General features: G+C 40.9%; 1 protein-coding gene across 3 annotated transcripts in view; it reads left to right on the forward strand.

Annotated features, from left to right (window-relative positions):
• Window positions 1-20655, forward strand: part of vps13a (vacuolar protein sorting 13 homolog A) — a 113976-nt gene that overhangs the window by 9624 nt on the left and 83697 nt on the right. For all 3 annotated transcript variants that reach the window (XM_061933291.1, XM_061933275.2, XM_061933284.2), the window contains exons 6-19: window positions 2365-2474; window positions 5781-5840; window positions 5925-5984; window positions 6108-6188; window positions 6296-6353; window positions 7591-7718; window positions 7796-7902; window positions 7984-8155; window positions 10024-10086; window positions 10198-10330; window positions 10419-10513; window positions 16997-17139; window positions 17253-17451; window positions 17532-17646. In XM_061933291.1, coding sequence (XP_061789275.1) covers window positions 2365-2474; window positions 5781-5840; window positions 5925-5984; window positions 6108-6188; window positions 6296-6353; window positions 7591-7718; window positions 7796-7902; window positions 7984-8155; window positions 10024-10086; window positions 10198-10330; window positions 10419-10513; window positions 16997-17139; window positions 17253-17451; window positions 17532-17646 — 1524 coding nt within the window. The remainder of the gene's footprint in view (window positions 1-2364; window positions 2475-5780; window positions 5841-5924; window positions 5985-6107; window positions 6189-6295; window positions 6354-7590; window positions 7719-7795; window positions 7903-7983; window positions 8156-10023; window positions 10087-10197; window positions 10331-10418; window positions 10514-16996; window positions 17140-17252; window positions 17452-17531; window positions 17647-20655) is intronic.

The raw sequence follows: 20655 nt of genomic DNA on the forward strand, positions 1-20655 counted from the left end.
CACACGGTGTGGGCGGAGAATGAGGATGTGTTGAGTGTCTGGGCGTGAAATACGGAGACGTGTGTGCGGGGAGGAAATACTTGTTAGCATAAAATTGGCAATAAAAGCTAAAAAGAGCGTCAGACTTTGTGTGTCTTCTTCTGGATGCTACAATACATTATATTTAGAGATGTCCGATAATGGCTTTTTTGCCGATATTCCGATATTGTCCAACTCTTAATTACCGATTCCGATATCAACCAATATATACAGTCGTGGAATTAACACATTATTATGCCTAATTTTGTTGTGATGCCCCGCTGGATGCATTAAACAACGTAACAAGGTTTTCCAAAATAAATCAACTCAAGTTATGGAAAAAAGTGCCAACATGGCACTGCCATATTTATTATTGAAGTCACAAAGTGCATTATTTTTTTTTAACATGCCTCAAAACAGCAGCTTGGAATTTGGGACATGCTCTCCCTGAGACCCACTACAACTATGGGAAGTACTATACTTTGACTTTCACAAAGAGCATTATTTTTTTTATTTTTTTTAAACATGCCTCAAAACAACAGCTACAAAAACAATGAAGGCACACAGCTTCAGTCCAGAGTATACTAGAGTAATAAAGTACACAATAACATAGTCCTCCTTTAGTGCAAGACTGCCTGGCATACTGTATAACAGGGAATTATAAACTGGGCTCAATCTGCCCTGCTCTAACGTATTTGCAAGCTAGTGGTGAGTGCTTGAAGTGGCCTACCAGTCAGTCAGAGCTTCTGAAATGCTGCGTTGAGACAGGGGTAGTTTTTGTTGTTTTTTTGTTTTTTCTCAGTGCAGTCTTTAAGCGACAACTGTGTGGTGCTACTTTTTTTCGCTGTTTGATTTTCATCCATCTTCCGCTTGTATTCATCGTGTATCTCCTTATTAGAGATGCGCGGATAGGCAATTATTTCATCCGCAACCGCATCACAAAAGTCGTCAACCATCAACCATCCGCCATCCACCCGAACTAACATTGAATCAAAACCGCACCCGCCCGCCATCCGCCACCCGCCCGTTGTTATATATCTAATATAGACGATGCAAGGCATTAGTGAGGTTATAAAGCTTTTGCCTGTTAAAGAAAGGAGACTGATCCAATGCAGCAGAGACATTCAATGCGTGCCACGCTGTCACGGCCCAGACGCACACCAGTGCGCAATCATCTGGGAGCCGCGCTGAGTGCACCTCCAAGCGCGCTCGCGCCACTCAAACTGCTGCAGGCAGCTGCGTTCTATCTTGTTTTAACATCCTGTGGCACTCTTCTGGGATCACGGCGGACGAAACTGCTCATGCTCAGGGTGTTTGTGGAGGTTCGGGGTTTTGCACAAATGTGATGCACCATGTTAGATGTCCCGGTTTTGTGACTGTCGTAGACATAAACAGCGTCGCAGCTCTTGCAAATCACCTAGCCAGCATTACTATCATCCTGATTTACAACCTCATAAAAACGAGTCCACGCTGAACTTTTCTGGTCTTTTTTTCCCCTGGTCTTTAGTATTCCCTTTTTTAGTTTGTCGCGTACCACGTTTTCTGCCGGCGTTGCCATCTCTTTTTTTTTTTTCTTCTTCTGTTGTGGCATATGCTGCAGGTGCCTGCTCGTTTTTTGTATGTGGGTAACAACATTTAACTATGTATATATATTTCCGAATTGGTTTAACTGCCACCCACCTGAATCTATTTAAAATCTAATTTTTTTTAATTTCAACCGCCTGACCCGACCCGCGGTTAAAATCTAATTTTTTTTAATTTCAACCGCCCGACCCGCGGATAATCCGCGGACTCCACGGTTGTGTCCGCAAACCGCGCATCTCTACTCCTTATGATTCTTGAAGAGGTGGGAGATCAAATTGCTCATATTAAAGGAATACGTCTTGGTTCCTCCTCTTATAACCAACTTTTTGCAGTCATTGCAAATTGCCAGTTTTTTATCTGTCAGAGACACTTTAAAATAATCCCAAACCATGTCGTTAGTCAGTCACCGAGCGAGCTGGCTTGTTAGCCATGGCTACAGCACCGGCAACAACACACTCTTGTTGTTGTTATGCTCAGCTCATTGCAAATTGTACTTTTTGAAACCGATACCGATAATTCCCGTTATTACATTTTAAAGCATTTATCGGACGATAATATCGGCAGTCCGATATTATGGGACATCTCTAATTATATTACTTTATTTTGTTTTCACATTAAAATAAAAATGTTTTAAAGTGTGGCGGTTAATATGTTGCCGTGGCGTAACGCCACAATCAAATCCATTAGGGGCAACCCTGTACACAGTGTCACAAGATAAGGAGACGAGTCAGTCGTCATGAGTTGTATTCTGTTTATTTGCAGAGAACCCTTCGCTCCAGAAACAGGACACTTTTATGGAAAAGCTTGTCACTCAGATCATCAAAAATGTCCAAGTGAAGATCTCCAACATCCATGTTCGCTATGAGGACAATGTGAGTGCTGTTGTTGTGTTATGTGTTTGTCAGGGGTGACCAAAGTGTGGCCCCGGGAGCAACTTTTTTCCCCACTTATCATGTTGTAGGAATAAAATAATTGAACATTACCTAGGACAGGGGTTGGCAACCTTCAATCAAATAATCTGTAGCCGCAAAACATAACACGGTTTATTTGTTTTAAAAATGGCTCCCCCTCCCTCATAACACAGCTTATTTGTTTTAAAAATCCCCTCCCTTTTATTTGCCTTCCCCGCACTCATCCAGTCCTCACAGAGAGGCAGAAAGCTTTTCAAAAATATGAATTTAAAAACATACTCTGAAGGGAGCCACAACAAGGATGCTGAGGACCTGTGGGCTGCTGACCCCTGACCAAGGGAAATTAGGGCCACAATGAAAAGGAAAATACTGTTATCAAGTATGGGTGGAGAAAATTTAAAATCATCCATGCATCAATTTTTTTTGCACATTCGAGAAGTAGAGTACAGTCAAAACACAGTTCTGACCAGAATATAAGATGACTCGTTTTTGGAAAATATATATTTTTTAAATCACGTTTTTGATATCAGTATTTATTAGGGTTGTCTAATTTAACGAGTTAACTCATTTAATTAATTACAAAAATATTATTGCACTCATCATGTATACATGGAGATTAATCACACAATTTTATTTTGACCCCACATGCCTCTTTACCTAAACAGCTGGTTAGCTGAGTGGCAGCTCGGGTTTTTACACGGTCAGTGATCAGGTCAATGCATACGTCAGGTGCTAAGATGAATGAGGAGACTCCGACTGGTGTTCTCACTGACAAATTTCACTTCAAAATAGACCCAGATGGGACTTTATATAAAACTGTTACCAAGTTTTGGGCAAATAAATAATGTGCATTCAAGTAGAACATTAAACACATGTTCCTGTATGATATTCTGACAATGAAATTGCATTTGTGTCCAAATATTGGGGTCTTTTTAATAAGGTTATTTATATGTGTATTAAATACGAGGGCCTTTGTTCAGGATTTCTCAATGTTCATAAAGGGGTGCCTCAGGGATCTGTATTGGGGCCCTGTTATTTATTCTATAAATCAATGATCTTGAATAACACTTCTCTGATGCTAAGATGCATTTTTATGTTGACGATACAATTATTCATTGCTCTGGATCATCTGTTGAACAGGCTGTTACCTCCCTGCAGAATTCACTTATTGACTTAAAACTGGTTCTCAATGCTGACAAGACAACACTTATGCTGTTTTCCAAACATAGGAAAGTGCCTCAAACTCTGTTAGTGTCCACTATTGAAGGGAATGGCATAGAAGTGGTGCATGAATATAAATACCTTTGTGTTTTATCTGATCACCCTCTCATTTTGAAACCTTCTATTGATCAACTTGTGAAGAAAGTAAAACTTAAATTGGGGTTTTTCTTCCGTAATAAGAGATGTTTTTCTTTTGGTGTAAAAAAAGTGCCTTGTCTCTTGCCACCTTTTTATCTGTGCTGGATTATGGTGATCTGTTTTACATGAATGCCACTCATTCCTGTCTTCAGATGGTGGACTGTGTTTACCATGCTTCTTTGAGGTTCTTCACAAACTGTAGAGCCATGACACACCACTGTGACTTGTACTCTCGGGTGGGATGGCCTTCTCTGTCCACTAGGACAGTGGTCCCCAACCATCGGGTCGTGGCCCGTTACTGGTCCGTGGATCGATTGGTACCGGGCCGCACAAGAAATAAAAATTAAAAAAAAATAAAAAAAGGTTTAATTTTTTTTAATTTTTAAAAATTAAATCAACATAAAAAACACAAGATGCACCAACCCCCCAAAAAACCTCCCCCATTTACACTCATTGACACAAAAGGGTTGTTTCTTTCTGTTATTATTATTTCTGGTTCCTACATTATATATCAATAAAGATCAATACAGCCTGCAGGGATACAGTCCGTAAGCACACATAATTGTATTTTTTTATGACAAAAAAAAATAAATACCACTGCACTAGGAGACAGTGTCATTGGTACACTTTTATTTACAAGGCTCTTCTGGGACTATTGCCTGATTACATTTGTACATTGATTTCACAGAGAAGCACCGAGATCCAACGATCAGCTGTTGCTCTCTGTCCCGTTTGCTCGCACTGAGCTAGGGGGAAAAAAGCTTTTGTCAATGCAGCTCCTTGTGCTTGGAACATGTTACAAAGAGACTGGAAGCTGACTGAATTTTTATCCTTCAATGCTTTTAAATCTAAACTGAGAGAATTTGAAGGAGCCTGTAACTGTTTTACTTGGTGTCCATCCTGTCTTTTTAATGTGTAATGTGAATGTAATTTTATGTGTAACTTTGCTGCCTCTTGGCCAGGACTCCCTTGAAAAAGAGGTTTTTAATCTCAATGGGATTTTTTTCCTGGTTAAATAAAAAAATCTAAAATATTATGCAGGCAAGTTTATTCATCCAAATTAAAACGAATAATTATTTGGCAGCACTAGTTTTAATTGACTATAAATAATCATATTTCTTAGCTGCTGGACAGTGAGGATTCTGCCTCATTGATCACTATTTTCAAATCAGCATCATAACTCCTGTGTTATTTGCTAACTTGCTAACAATCTTTTCAGACACATTTTCTAGCTGGCATCTCACCAGGTGTGAGGGACAGGAAGAAAAGCTCAGACTCGCTTTGGGGGAGAAGTTGTTTGACGCTACCTGTTGGTTTGCGTGTCTAAAATGTTCCAGTTCCATTCACACATTTAAAAAAACACTTTAAGACCAATGTCTTGAAAAAATATATCACTCTTGAATCAACACTGTAGTTAATACTATGATCAATGTTAATTAAAAACGAAATGTGATATATAAATAATAATGAAAGTATAATTGTTTGTATATAGTATATAATTGGTGCAAAGGTGTACAAGGATATTTCACATGCCTTTACTGTGTATATAATTTAACTGTGTATAATGTGTATTTATAATATGTTGTACAAAAGACATTTCATAATTTTCGGAAGTTCATCTTGTACTTGACATTGTTTATAGGGTTAGGCGCAATAAGTGTTCAACTTCAGCCTAAACCCTTTCGGTCTGCAACATTTTCTTTTTCAATCTATGAATGTACAACTGTTTGTTTATTTTGTAGACCATTGACCGAAGAAGAAAATAATAAACTAAACTAAATCTGTAGGCTTTGTATACTATATAAAACATCAGATTTTCTAGTGGGGGCAAAAAATACAGACATATATTTGGGTCAGTATGGTAACTCTTCAGGATTGGGTTATTAAAAATATGTTCTTGCTCCTTAGGTGACCAATCCACATTGTCCTTTGTCCTTTGGTGTGTCTCTGGAAAACCTCAGTCTCCAGGTAATGTCATGTGATGTCCAGCCTGTTGAGTTTTTCTGTTTTCTGTTCAGCACACAATATGCTAACCATTATTTGACCCCGTAGACCTCCGACGAGAACTGGAACCCCTGTCTTTTGGATGAGAATGCCAGGCTTTTCTACAAAGTAAGACGTTCGTTGTTTTTTTGTAATTCGATTTAATGTTTTCATGTGTCCTTGATGCGGATGTCCGAAATTGCTGCCTGATGCTTATCAGTTCTGATTGTCTGCATGTTTCCTTCCTCTTAGTTGGTTAAACTAGACAACCTCTTTGCCTACTGGAATGTCAAATCTGTCCTCTTCTCCAATCGCAGTTCTGAGGAGGCATTGGTGAGTCAAATGTTTTTTTTTTATTAGCCTACTTGGATTCACACACTCCCTTAGTGGACAAAAAACAAAAAATGCAATGCCATTTTTTTCCCTTGGTCTTTTTATAGATGTGCCTCCAGAAAACCATGGACATCAGTGGGGCTCTTCCTACCAGCCATGATTTCAGTGAGTGTCAGGCTTTTTCTTCTGCTTCAATTAAGTAAAACATGGTAAACGTGTCGCTCTTTTAATGACAGGGCTGATAGCATAGCATGCCTGTCCACTTGATATATTCTTGACCTTTCCTTTACTCAAATTATACCTTTAAAATGAAATAAATGTAGGTCAATGTGTGCTTTGCAGTTAAAGGCATTGCATGCATGCACCGACTGGTCAATAGCCATAGAGGTCACACTGAGGGTGGCTGTATAAACAACTTTAACACTGTTACAAATATGCGCCACACTGTGAACCCACACCAAACAAGAATGACAAACACATTTCGGGAGAACATTCGCACCGCACCGTAACACAACATAAACACAACAGAACAAATACCCAGAACCCCTTGCAGCACTAACTCTTCCGGGACGCTACAATATACACCCCCCTGCTACCTCCTAAACTGCATGACTTTTGGGTTGTTCGACTTGACTTTGAGGTTTCCTCAAATAGTACTAGTAAAATCAATCATCATTTTAGAGTAAGCCTAACAGAGAATTCTTTTTTCTTTTTTTTTTTGTGATTTTTTAATTTATTTATTTATTTATTTATTTATTTTATTATTAATTTATTTTTTATTTATTTTTGTCCTGTCCAGCTTCTCAGGCAAATCATATAGTTGATGTAGATGCCCATATCGGCTGTTCAGATTTACTTTACAAAAGAGAAGTGTAAGATACTTCTCTTGTTGCCTTATTTGTATTTGACTTTATTAAATGTATTTATATTATCATTGGTTGCAGCCGGGCCGGAGCAGGAGAGGATAGAAAGAGAAAAAAAGGAAGAAAGAGGGGGAAATTGTGGGGACAAGAGGGGGATTAGACAGAGAGACAACAACAACAACAACAATAGAGCATCATTAGCAAATACGATATGTACAAATATGATGGTAAAAGTGATAGCAAAGAAGCAGTTAGCAAAATAAATAATAATACGGAAATGACAATGAGCATTATTACACTACAAATGGAGCAATACAAATACCAATAGAAATAGCGCTATTGATAATGAACAATACCAATAATTTACCTCTATTATCAACAATACAGTTGTTCAAATGCAACAATACATATACGTAATGATAACTAGAGATACAAAAGAATGCAGAAAAATGGAGGGGAAGAAAGAGAAGCAACCTATATTAACCTTGTAGATTGTTATAGTACCTTTAGGTTAAGCTTTTTTTTTTTTTCTCCTGCAGTTTTACGCCCAATTTCTGCGGACGCAAAACTTTGCATGAATCCCAGGTCTGATGTGGACTTCTCATACCCCAAAATAGACCTTATGGTCAATCTCAGTGAGGTGGCTATTGAACTTAACAGGCCCCAGGTAGGCATGTGTGTTTTATTTGTCAACGCCACTGAAGTAGTGTTAGTAATGGCTGTGTTAATTTTTTTTTCCCACAGTACATCAGTATCCTGGAGCTTCTAGCCTCAGTGGACATGATGTCCCGTAACTTGCCATACAGGAAATACAGACCCGATATCTATGTTCATAACCATGCCAACTTATGGTGAGACCATCTTAGCCATCATTCCTTTGCACATCAACTACAAAGCTTCCTGCTGGGATTTTGTTCATGTATTGTTTACAGGTGGTCGTACGTCATTACAAGTGTCCTGGAGGTGGATGTTCAGCCTCGACTGCGCATGTGGTCATGGGAACACATACGGGAGCACCGGATGATGGTGAAGCATTACCGTGGGCTTTACAAGCTCAAGATCACATGCAAGAAACCCGGCGTGGAGCTACTCAAGGATCTTGAGGTGGGCTTGCAGCAAGGGAAAGCGGGAATCCAGTCATTTGCAAAACATAAATTCTGCGAATAATGGACACACAAATAAAAATCCCCTGTATAATGGATAAGTATCACCACCGATGAATAATAATGAAAGATAATGAAATTTGCACTGACATGCATCAACAGCCAATCAGCAGAAAGTACAAGTTAAAATTGATACGTTCAAGACCCACCATCATTGTAATGTTCGATATATCTACAAATAAAACATCAAACCCCGTTTCCATATGAGTTGGGAAATTGTGTTAGATGTAAATATAAACGGAATGCAATGATTTGCAAATCGTTTTCAACCCATATTCAATTGAATGCACTACAAAGACAACATATTTGATGTTCAAACTCATAAGCTTTTTTTTTTTTTTTTTCAAATAATAATTAACTTAGAATTTCATGGCTGCAACACGTGCCAAAGTAGTTGGGAAAGGGCATGTTCACCACTGTGTTACATGGCCTTTCCTTTTAACAACACTCAGTAAACGTTTGGGAACTGAGGAGACACATTTTTTAAGCTTCTCAGGTGGAATTCTTTCCCATTCTTGCTTGATGTACAGCTTAAGTTGTTCAACAGTCCGGGGGTCTCCGTTGTGGTATTTTAGGCTTCATAATGCGCCACACATTTTCAATGGGAGACAGGTCTGGACTACAGACAGGCCAGTCTAGTACCCGCACTCTTTTACTATGAAGCCACGTTGATGTAACACGTGGCTTGGTATTGTCTTGCTGAAATAAGCAGGGGCGTCCATGGTAACGTTGCTTGGATGGCAACATATGTTGCTCCAAAACCTGTATGTACCTTTCAGCATTAATGGTGCTTTCACAGATGTGTAAGTTACCCATGTCTTGGGCACTAATACACCCCCATACCATCACAGATGCTGGCTTTTACACTTTGCACCTATAACAATCCGGATGGTTCTTTTCCTCTTTGGTCCGGAGGACACGACGTCCACAGTTTCCAAAAACAATTTGAAATGTGGACTTGTCAGACCACAGAACACTTTTCCACTTTGTATCAGTCCATCTTAGATGAGCTCAGGCCCAGCGAAGCCGACGGCGTTTCTGGGTGTTGTTGATAAACGTTTTTCGCCTTGCATAGGAGAGTTTTAACTTGCACTTACAGATGTAGCGACAGTGGGTTTCTGAAGTGTTCCTGAGCCCATGTGGTGATATCCTTTACACACTGATGTCGCTTGTTGATGCAGTACAGCCTGAGGGATCGAAGGTCACGGGCTTAGCTGCTTACGTGCAGTGATTTCTCCAGATTCTCTGAACCCTTTGATGATATTACGGACCGTAGATGGTGAAATCCCTAAATTCCTTGCTGGTTGAGAAAGGTTTTTCTTAAACTGTTCAACAATTTGCTCACGCATTTGTTGACAAAGTGGTGACCCTCGCCCCATCCTTGTTTGTGAATGACTGAGCATTTCATGGAATCTACTTTTATACCCAATCATGGCACCCACCTGTTCCCAATTTATCTGTTCACCTGTGGGACGTTCCAAATAAGTGTTTGATGAGCATTCTTCAACTTTATCAGTATTTATTGCCACCTTTCCCAACTTATTTGTCACGTGTTGCTGGCATCAAATTCTAAAGTTAATGATTATTTGCACAAAAAAAAATGTTAATCAGTTTGAACATCAAATATGTTGCCTTTGTAGTATATTCAATTGAATATGGGTTGAAAATGATTTGCAAATCATTGTATTCCGTTTATATTTACATCTAACACAATTTCCCAACTCATATGGAAACGGGGTTTGTATTTTTACGCTGGTCTTAGCAAGATCCTTTTTGGGGTATTAAAATGTTTTTACTTTATGTTCTCAGGAGTTTGAGAAGAACCTGGATCTTTTTAACATCACACTGGCAAGACAGCAGGCTGAAGTGGAGGTACAGTAAGCTCTTATTTACATCTTCACTTAAATTTGCATGCATAAGAATTGTACGAACCACAATATTACTTGCTGTAGTACTGCAACAAAGCATCTCATTTCCACGCAGGCAAGCAAGGCAGGGCTGCATATTTTCCGCCCAGGCTTGAAAATGGAAGAAGAGGAGACTCAAGGTTGGGTCAGCTGGATGTGGAACTGGGGAGGATTGCCCGAGACCCAAACAACAGAGGCCAAACCCGGAGGTATAGCCGGTTCATGAGCAGGCCGCTGCAAAACGTAGTACAGGAGCGCACTTGTTCACTTTCAATATTATGTTCCGTTTCTACGTAGCCATTGATGAGCTGTTAACCGGCGCCGAAAAAGCAAAGCTCTACGCTGCCATCGGATACAGTGAGAATGCAACTAACCCCAATTTTCCAAAAGATGTGAGTGTCTTCCCTTGCTCAGCACCCACATGTTGCACATGATGAGGCCATTTGCACACTATATTTAAAAATGCATCATTTTTGCTCTGTTGTCAATGGCAAGCCAAATTGTGCGCCATATTAATTAACACCACCAGAAGGTTATGTAAATGTTGCCGTTAGTTAGTTAATAACGGGATAAGGAACAACTGAGATTTTGGTCTTTATCCGGATCATCTCTACCATGTTACCTTAAGTTTACATTTCTGTGTGTAATATGTGTATGCCAGCGTCCTGCAGAGACAAAGACAGTGAATGGCTGACAATGAATAGTGTTCACTCTGTTTCTTTCATTCCGCTATAGATAGCTCAAAAAGATATTGGCGGATTTTTGTTTAATTTTCAGGAATTTTTCGAAATTGTCCCAAGGAACAAGTCATTCAACTTAGGGTCGGATCGGAATTATTTCTATTACGTTACCTTTATGTTTATCAATCAATCAATCAATCAATGTTTATTTATATAGCCCTGAATCACAAAAGTCTCAAAGGGCTGCACAAGCCACAACGACATCCTCGGTACAGAGCCCACATAAGGGACGTCGATGTGAATGACTATGAGAAACCGCATATGTGGGTAACCCCCCCTCTCTAGGAGAGACCGAAAGCAATGGATGTCGAGTGACATAATATTGTGAAAGAACAGTCCTTAGTGGATCTAACATAGTAGTGAGAGTCCAGTCCATAGTGGGGCCAGCAGGAGACCAGCAGGAGATCATCCCGAGTGGAGACGGGTTAGCAGCGCAGAGATGTCCCCAACCGATGCACAGGCGAGCGGTCCACCCCGGGTCCCAACTCTGGACAGCCAGCACTTCATCCATGGTCACCGGAACCGGAATAACCCGGCGAGGAGGCAGAGGAGAAAAGAAAAGAAACAGCAGATCAACTGGTCTAAAAAGGGGGGTCTATTTAAAGGCTAGAGTATACAAATGAGTTTTAAGATGGGACTTAAATGCTTCTACTGAGGTAGCATCTCTAACTGTTACCGGGAGGGCATTCCAGAGTATTGGAGCCCGAATGGAAAACGCTCTATAGACCGCAGACTTTTTATGGGCTCTGGGAATCACTAATAAGCCGGAGTTCTTTGAACGCAGGTTTCTTGCCGGGACATATGGTACAATACAATCGGCAAGATAGGATGGAGCTAGACCGTGTAGTATTTTATACGTAAGTAGTAAAACCTTAAGTGCACAGGAAGCCAGTGAAGGTGAGCCAGTATAGGCGTAATATGATCAAACTTTCTTGTTCTTGTCAAAAGTCTAGCAGCCGCATTTTGTACCAATTGTAATCTTTTAATGCTAGACATAGGGAGACCCGAAAATAATACGTTACAGTAATCGAGACGAGACGTAACAAACGCATGAATAATAATCTCAGCGTCGCTAGTGGACAAAATAGAACGAATTTTAGCGATGTTACGGAGATGAAAGAAGGCCGTTTTAGTAACACTCTTAATGTATGACTCAAACGAGAGAGTTGGGTCGAAGATAATACCCAGATTCTTTACCGAGTCGCTTTGTGTAATTGTTTGGTTGTCAAATGTTAAGGTGGTATTATTAAATAAATGTCGGTGTTGAGCAGGACCGATAATCAGCATTTCCGTTTTCTTAGTGTTGAGTTGCAAAAAGTTGGCGGACATCCATTGTTTAATTTCATTAAGACACGCCTCCAGCTGACTACAATCCGGCATGTTGGTCAGCTTTAGGGGCATGTAGAAGAGGGCAATCTCACATATACTTAATTTACTCTCAGTATTAGAATGCACTTCATTGCTAAGAATCAGAACAGCATGGGAACAAGACCTCCAAACGTCAATAGATGACGTAACCTGGGCAAGAATTGAGAAAAGGGTTAATTCATCTTCAATGTGCGCACGACACTCACTGGTCCAATTTAAAGTGATACACCGGGTGCACTTCTCAAAAGCAAAATTAGCAAAAATATTTCCCCATATTAACCCATTATGTGATAGATGTAAACTAGATAACGCAACATTAATACACATGTTTTGGCTTTGTCCGAAGCTAAAGGGGTACTGGAAGTCCATCTTCGAAGCACTCTCCACGGTTTTAACAATTCAAATCGATCCAAACCCTTTAATTTCTGTATTTGGAATCATTCCTGAAGGGATGGAACTACCTGTCGGGGGTCACAAAATAGTTGCCTTCACCACCCTCCTCGCACACCGCCTGATATTGTTGAAGTGGAAGGAGGCTGTCCCACCCTTAGTCTCCCACTGGATAAGGGACGTACTAGCAAACCTGAAGCTCGAGAAAATAAGATACACATTACGGGGCTCTGAAATTAAGTTTTTTAAAGTGTGGAGACCTTTTTTGACTTTTTTTGACCAATCTTCTACACAAGTGCAGGAAGAGCCTTAGATATGTACCTAAATATGGCCTTGTCATGCTGCGTCTACATTATGTTCCAGTTTTCAATTACTGTGTTTTAAGTGCCTTGTACTGAACTTTATCTATTTATTTATTTATTTTTATTTTTTACTCCGGGTACTTTTGTACTTTTACTTTTGTTTTTTGTTTTTGTTTTGAGTGACAGCAGGGGCAGGGGATGAAGAGGGTTTGAATATGTTGTTAATGTGAATGTGAAATTAATAAAAAGAACTATGAAAGAAAGACACGCCTCCAACAATCCGGCGTGTTGGTCAACTTTAGGGGCATGTAGAGTTGGGTGTCATCAGCATAACAACGAAAACTAACACCGTATTTGCGTATGATGTCGCCTAGCGGCAGCATGTAGTTTCTCAAGAGTGCAGGGCTAAGAACCGAACCCTGGGGGACTCCGCACGTTACCTTAACATAGTCCGAGGTCACATTGTTATGGGAGACGCACTGCATCCTGTCAGTAAGATAAGAGTTAAACCACGACAAGGCTAAGTCTGACATACCAGCCTTTATGTTACAAGCTTCAACTTTAGTAGTGTATGCTTGCTGCCCCGCCTACACTCACACAAAGACAGTAGATGACTGACAAGAGGCTTCACTCAGGCCATGTCCACACGAACACAGATTTTCAAAAACACATATTTAGGGTTAAAATAATCTCCATCCACACAAGTGTAGTTTCAAAACTGTCTATGTCTACACACAAATGCATATAGCTGCTGTCATGCACACATTTTGTCCAATCAGAAGCCTGAAAAAAGCAGCAATATCTGACTTGGTGGAATTACACCTCCTATTATGTTTATTTTAATCGTCTTAAGATGTACAATGACATGTACGTTATCTTTAAAACCTGCCTACCTGTTACCTATACACTTCGTGCCTCGTGGCACATAAGGCCCTCACAGAGCTTCTCCACTTCTCACGATCAGCTGCTGCAGTCCTCGCCTCCGACCATGAGTTCCATCCTGCCTCTTTCCTTTCTTTCTCAACGGTACGCCTCCAGGTGGTCTTTGGTCTTCCCTTTCTTCTTTTCCCCTCTGGTGCCCAGGTCATGGCTATGCTGCAATTGTTGTTGTGGTCCTGCCGTAGTATGTGTCCGGTCATCTTCCATCTTAGTAGCTTTACATCTTCACTGAGTGGCTTCATATTCGCTCTTTCCAGCAGTTCTTCAGTACTGATGTGATCTTGCTAGCAGATTCTGAGTATTCTCCGTAGGCATTTGTTATGGAATACGTTAGGGATGTCCCGATCCAGGTTTTTGCACTTCCGATCCGATACCGATATTGTTTTTGCACTTCTGATCCGATACCGATACTGACTGATACCGATACTGACCGATACTGGCCTACCCGAACATGTATTAAAATTTAAAGTTATTTAGCCTACTTAGTTGTCAGAATCATGTTGAAAAGGGTTTTAGTACTCTTGATAACAACTAGCCAGCTGAATTAGGGGAGTTTGAATAATACACAATGGTTGGTAACAAGAAACTGACCTGTTTATTCAAGGATAAACACAAAATAGACAAAATTATACATGACAAACAGAAATGGCATCATTGAACTAGGGCTGGGCGATATGGCCTTTTTTTAATATTGCGATATTTTAAGGCCATATTGCGATACACGATATATATCTCGATATTTTGCCTTAGCCTTGAACTCGACTTGATGCATATAATCACAGCAGTATGATGATTCTATGTGTCTACATTAAAACATTCTTCTTCATACTGCATTAATATATGCTACTTTTAAACTTTCATGCAGAGAGGGAAATGACAACTAAAAAAAAAATCACCATTTTTTTCATACGGTGTTGATGTGGAAATGTTTGCCTCGGCATTTTGATGGTGTGGACGTGTGGCACCGAATGGAGATAAGCGTCTCGACAGACGTTACAATATTTGAACAATGATGACGAAAACTGTTTTCTCTGTCGTGTCCGTGTGTCGAAAATTGTTATGCGCTTATTTTTTTATTTGATTTTGTGCGTGGCATAGATTTGCCGTGCGCAGAGGACGCTTGAGCAGGCGCGCACCTTAGCGGCTGCGCTAGCATCACAGCTAACGTTAGCCATGCTGCTACCTCGCTCTCTGCTGGGAGAGGGCGTATACGTATGTGACGTATGTCGTGACAGTATGTGACGTGTGTAAGAAGGTGCGCTCGCTGTCTGTAAGAGGGAGACACAGGAAAGAGTGAGAAGAGCCTGTCGTGTAATGCCAGCAGCTAAAAGCAACTGCGTGAGAATCCACAGACCTGTGGATGTGTTGAAGGTGTGCTGGAAAATGCGGAACGGAAATTAGGGAGCAGCAGAAAAGTGGAATGTATTATTTAAATCGGTGCGTTGGAAAACACGGACCAGGGTTTTTTTAAAACTGGATCTGGATCGGCATTTTCCCATGCCTTGCCGATACGCATTTTTTTGCAAATATCGGCGGCCGATCCGATCCAAATATCGGATCGGGACATCCCTAGAATACGTCAACCGCCCTGTTATCTCCTCTGTTCATTTTCCAGGTTTCACACCCGTATAGCAATACTGGTACCACTAGTGTCTTGTACAGTTTTAGTTTTGTTCTTCTTGTGATGCTGTTGGAGCTCCAGGTCTTTCCAAGTCTGATGAATGCGCCTCTCGCTTTTGACATTCTATTCTTCAGGTCCTTCATGCCGCCTCCCTCTTTACAAACTGTGGCTCCCAAGTAGGTGAACTGGTCTACCTCTTCAACATCTTGTCTATTGATTTGGATTTTTTCCTGGTTTCTTGCATTGATCCTCATCGTTTTAGGGATCACCACCTTATCGTGGTGGGGTGGTTCGTGCGCCTCCATGACCTCTAGAGCTATGTCGGCTGGAGTCTAGTACTCCTGGCAGGGTCTCCCATGCCGAACAGGTCGAAGGGTAGAGACCAGACCAAGAGTGATCCCACCAGTCCTCCAGGTTGGGGGTTAGGCTGAGGGCCAATAACCCGCTCCCGTAAAAAAGAGTTGATTACAGAAACCCACAGCAGAGCAAATTCACTACCTGGAAACGCTGTAGCCAGTCCTCGAAACGGGAGAGACACCATGACGCCCAAGGCTCAAAGCCAACGGATTGCCCTTGGGCCGAAAAAGCTACTGCTGCACCCCAGAAAAATGATGAAGATTGGAAATTGGAATGTCAGAACACTTTACACAAGCGGCAATATAGCACTGGCAGCAAAAGAACTAACCACCAAAGGAATCAAATCGCAATTGTTGGATATGACTTTAAACCATAACCAAGCATGCATCAATATAGCTCTTGTCTGAAAGTAGGTGTACTGTCACCACCTGTCATATCACACCGTGACTTATTTTGAGTTTTTTGCTGTTTTCCTGCGTGTAGTGTTTTAGTTCTTGTCTTGCGCTCCTATTTTGGTGGCTTTCCCTCTTTTTTTGGTATTTTCCTGTAGCAGTTTAATGTCTTCCTTTGAGCGATATTTCCCGCATCTGCTTTGTTTTAGCAATCAAGAATATTTCAGTTGTTTTTATCCTTCTTTGTGGGGACATTGTTGATTGTCATGGACGCTGTCTTTGCTCCACAGTAAGTTTTGCTGTTGTCCAGCATTCTGTTTTTGTTTATTTTGTAGCCAGTTCAGTTTTAGTTTCGTTCTGCATAGCCTTCCCTAAGCTTCAATGCCTTTTCTTAAGGGCACTCACCTTTTGTTTATTTTTGGTTTAAGCATTAGACACCTTTTTACCTGCACACTGCCTCCCGCTGTTCCCGACATCTACAAAGCAATTAGCTACCGGCTGCCACCTACTGATATGGAAGAGTATTACACGGTTACTCTGCTGAGCTTTAGACAACACCGACACTCAACAACAACACATCATTTGCAGACTATAATTAATGGTTTGCAAAAAATATTTTTAACCCAAATAGGTGAATTTAGATAATCTCCCACGGCACACCAGACTGTATCTCACGGCCCAGTGGTTGAAAAACACTGTCATACATTGACATGTCTTTTACCACGCACAGTACTTTCATAGTTTTTACTCTGTTTTTATACTCTAGTTTGAGGATATGAAGATGAATTTCCACATGGACAAGCTGAGCCTATCCCTCAAGAACAGCAAGGAGAAAATGGAAATCATCAAGCTGACTATTGGGGAGCTGATGTCTGATCTGACACAGAGATCTGGAGCGCAAGCCCTGAAGTATGTCTAATTTTTTACACTCATCATAAAGACACAGCTCTGGAAAATGCAAACATTTCCCAGGAATTGCTTTATTCCTTTAACAGAAAATGTACTTTTTTCTTTTTTAACAGATTCACAGCCCTGGTCAGTTCGTTCGAGGTCACTGGTCTCGCGGATGACCGACAGCCCCCTACCCTCCTGTCGTCGACGGCAGACATGGCATTAGGAATCCCGCTGCTCAACATTTTGTTTGAGACCAACCCAGCAGATGAAAGTGCCAATCAGCGCTTCCACGCCGAATCTCTGCCACTGGAAATAATCTACGATGCCGTGAGTGGCATTCACGCAGTGGTTGTCCTTTAGTCTATGCAGCGTAAATAGTGTAATATGTTGAATATATTTTTTTGCAGATAACAGTAAACGCCATGTCAGCCTTCTTTATGCCACCTGATGACCTTCAGTTGGACGAGCTCACCAACGCTACGTTAATGAAACTGGAGCAGTTCCGAGACCGCACAGCCACTGGTCAGTAAATACATACATTTATTAGAAGAAGAAAAGCCTTTAAGTTGCAAAACACTTTTCCCTAGATAGATGCACCTTTTAGTAGTTGGCATACTTGCCAACCTTGAGACCTCCGATTTCGGGAGGTGGGGGTGGGGTGTGGGGGGCGTGGTCGGGGTGGGGCGGGGGCGTGGTTGGGGGCGTGGCTAAGAGGGGAGGAGTATATTTACAGCTAGAATTCACCAAGTCAAGTATTTCATATACCGGTATGTATATATATATATATATATATATATATATATATATATATATATATATATATATATATACAGACTGATGCATTCAAATGTTTATTTCATTGAATTTTGATGATTTGAAGTGGCAACAAATGAAAATCCAAAATTCCGTGTGTCACAAAATTAGAATATTGTGTAAGGGTTAAATTTTGAAGACACCTGGTGCCACAAACTAATCAGCTGATTAACTCAAAACACCTGCAAAGGGCTTTAAATGGTCTCTCAGTCCATTTCTGAAGCCTACACAAACATGGGGAAGACTTCAGATTTGACAGCTGTCCAAAAGGCAACCATCGACACATTGCACAAGGAGGGAAAGACACAAAAGGTTATTGCTGAAGAGGCTGGCTGTTCTCAGTGCTCTGTGTCCAAACACATTAATGGAGAGGCAAAGGGAAGGAAAAACTGTGGTCAGAAAAAGTGTACAAGCGATAGGGATCACTGCGCCCTGGTCAAGATTGTGAAAAAAAACCCATTCAAAAATGTGGGGGAGATTCAGAAGGAGTGGACAGCTGCTGGAGTCAGTGCTTCAAGATCCACCACCAAGAGACGCTTGAAAGACATGGGTTTCAACTGCCGCATACCTCGTGTCAAGCCACTGTTGACCAAGAAACAGCGCGAAAAGCGTCTCACCTGGGCTAAGGAAAAAAAGAGCTGGACTGCTGCTGAGTGGTCCAAAGTCATGTTTTCTGACGAAAGCAAATTTTGCATTTCCTTTGGAAATCGAGGTCCCAGAGTCTGGAGGAAGACAGGAGAGGCACAGGATCCACGTTGCCTGAAGTCTAGTGTAAAGTTTCCACCATCAGTGATGGTTTGGGGTGCCATGTCATCTGCTGGTGTCGGTCCACTCTGTTTCCTGAGATCCAGGGTCAACGCAGCCGTCTACCAGCAAGTTTTAGAGCACTTCATGCTTCCTGCTGCTGACCTGCTCTATAGAGATGGAGATTTCAAGTTCCAACAGGACTTGGCGCCTGCACACAGCGCAAAATCTACCCGTGCCTGGTTTACGGACCATGGTATTTCTGTTCTAAATTGGCCCGCCAACTCCCCTGACCTTAGCCCCATAGAAAATCTGTGGGGTATTGTGAAAAGGAAGATGCAGAATGCCAGACCCAAAAACGCAGAAGAGTTGAAGGCCACTATCAGAGCAACCTGGGCTCTCATAACACCTGAGCAGTGCCAGAAACTCATCGACTCCATGCCACGCCGCATTAACGCAGTAATTGAGGCAAAAGGAGCTCCAACCAAGTATTGAGTATTGTACATGCTCATATTTTTCATTTTCATACTTTTCAGTTGGCCAACATTTCTAAAAATCCCTTTTTTGTATTAGCCTTAAGTAATATTCTAATTTTGTGACACACGGAATTTTGGATTTTCATTTGTTGCCACTTCAAATCATCAAAATTAAATGAAATAAACATTTGAATGCATCAGTCTGTGTGCAATGAATAAATATAATGTACAAGTTACACCTTTTGAATGCAATTACTGAAATAAATCAAGTTTGTCAAAATATTCTAATTTACTGGATTTTACCTGTATGTATGTATATATATATATATATATATATATATATATATATATATATATATATATATAGCTAGAATTCACTGAAAGTGAAGTATTTTCTTATATATATATATATATAAGAAATACTTATATATATATATATATATATATCTATCTATCTATCAAGAGGGACAGAGACAGCGCACAGTGCATGTGGATCACATGTTACCATGGCGAGAAAACATAGAGGGACTGCCAGTTATCTAGTCTCCACCAGTTGCAGAAAATGTGCCATCAGTACAACTGGACAGTGCTGTTTCAGTTCCATCACCAGGACCATCAGTGAGTCAGACACAAACTAGTCTCATTATTGAACCAGATTCAAGGGCTGCTGAGTTGCCATCATCAGAACCCAGATCACCCACAACAAAAACCCCACCAGTGATCCACAGGTACCCAGAAAGGTTTCGAGTACCACCAAAAAAACTGAATCTCTAAAGACAGTATAAAAATCTGTGTTAAAGATGTACAAATACTGTTTGTATAATAAGCATGTTATTGTTTACAAATGAGGGTTAAGAGTTCAGTACAAAAAAAAAAAGAATTGTGGCTTAAGTACAGTTTTTTAATTGAGCTGCTGCATTTTTTGGTTGGGTTGTTTATTTCTTTTGAGTAACTTCCACATTTCTAAAAGGGGAGGAATGTAATAGAGTGATCTATGTTTGTCTGTTGCCATCTCCTGGTGAATGTTGGCTATAGCGTACTGGGGTTACTTTTTGGTTGGCCAACGATTTACGTGGTGTCGTGCACCTGACGTCAAGTGTGTGAGTCTGTTCTGAAGTCTACAGTAAAGAGACGTACTTCATCCCCTCGCCTGTTTATTGCCTCCAACTCAATATATTACAACAACATTGCTCCATGCGGACCCTTCAGGTCCGCATGGAGCTGGAGGGGGCGTGGCCTCCAGGTCCACCTGAATTTCGGGAGATTTTCGGGAGAAAATTTGTCCCGGGAGGTTTTCGGGAGAGGTGCTGAATTTCGGGAGTCTCCCGGAAAATCCGGGAGGGTTGGCAAGTATGGTAGTTGGCCTTGTTTATGGTGTAAGCTATAGTACATCAGGAGGGCTGAAAGTGACATTTTATTTTAATAACTAGAGCATGATTTTGGAAAAGGTGTTATTGTCTCATTTAAGCCAACCAATGGGTTACCTGTACCGTTGCAC

This window comes from Nerophis lumbriciformis, linkage group LG03 (genome assembly GCF_033978685.3).
Source record: "Nerophis lumbriciformis linkage group LG03, RoL_Nlum_v2.1, whole genome shotgun sequence".
In the NCBI taxonomy this organism is placed as follows: Eukaryota; Metazoa; Chordata; class Actinopteri; order Syngnathiformes; family Syngnathidae; genus Nerophis; species Nerophis lumbriciformis.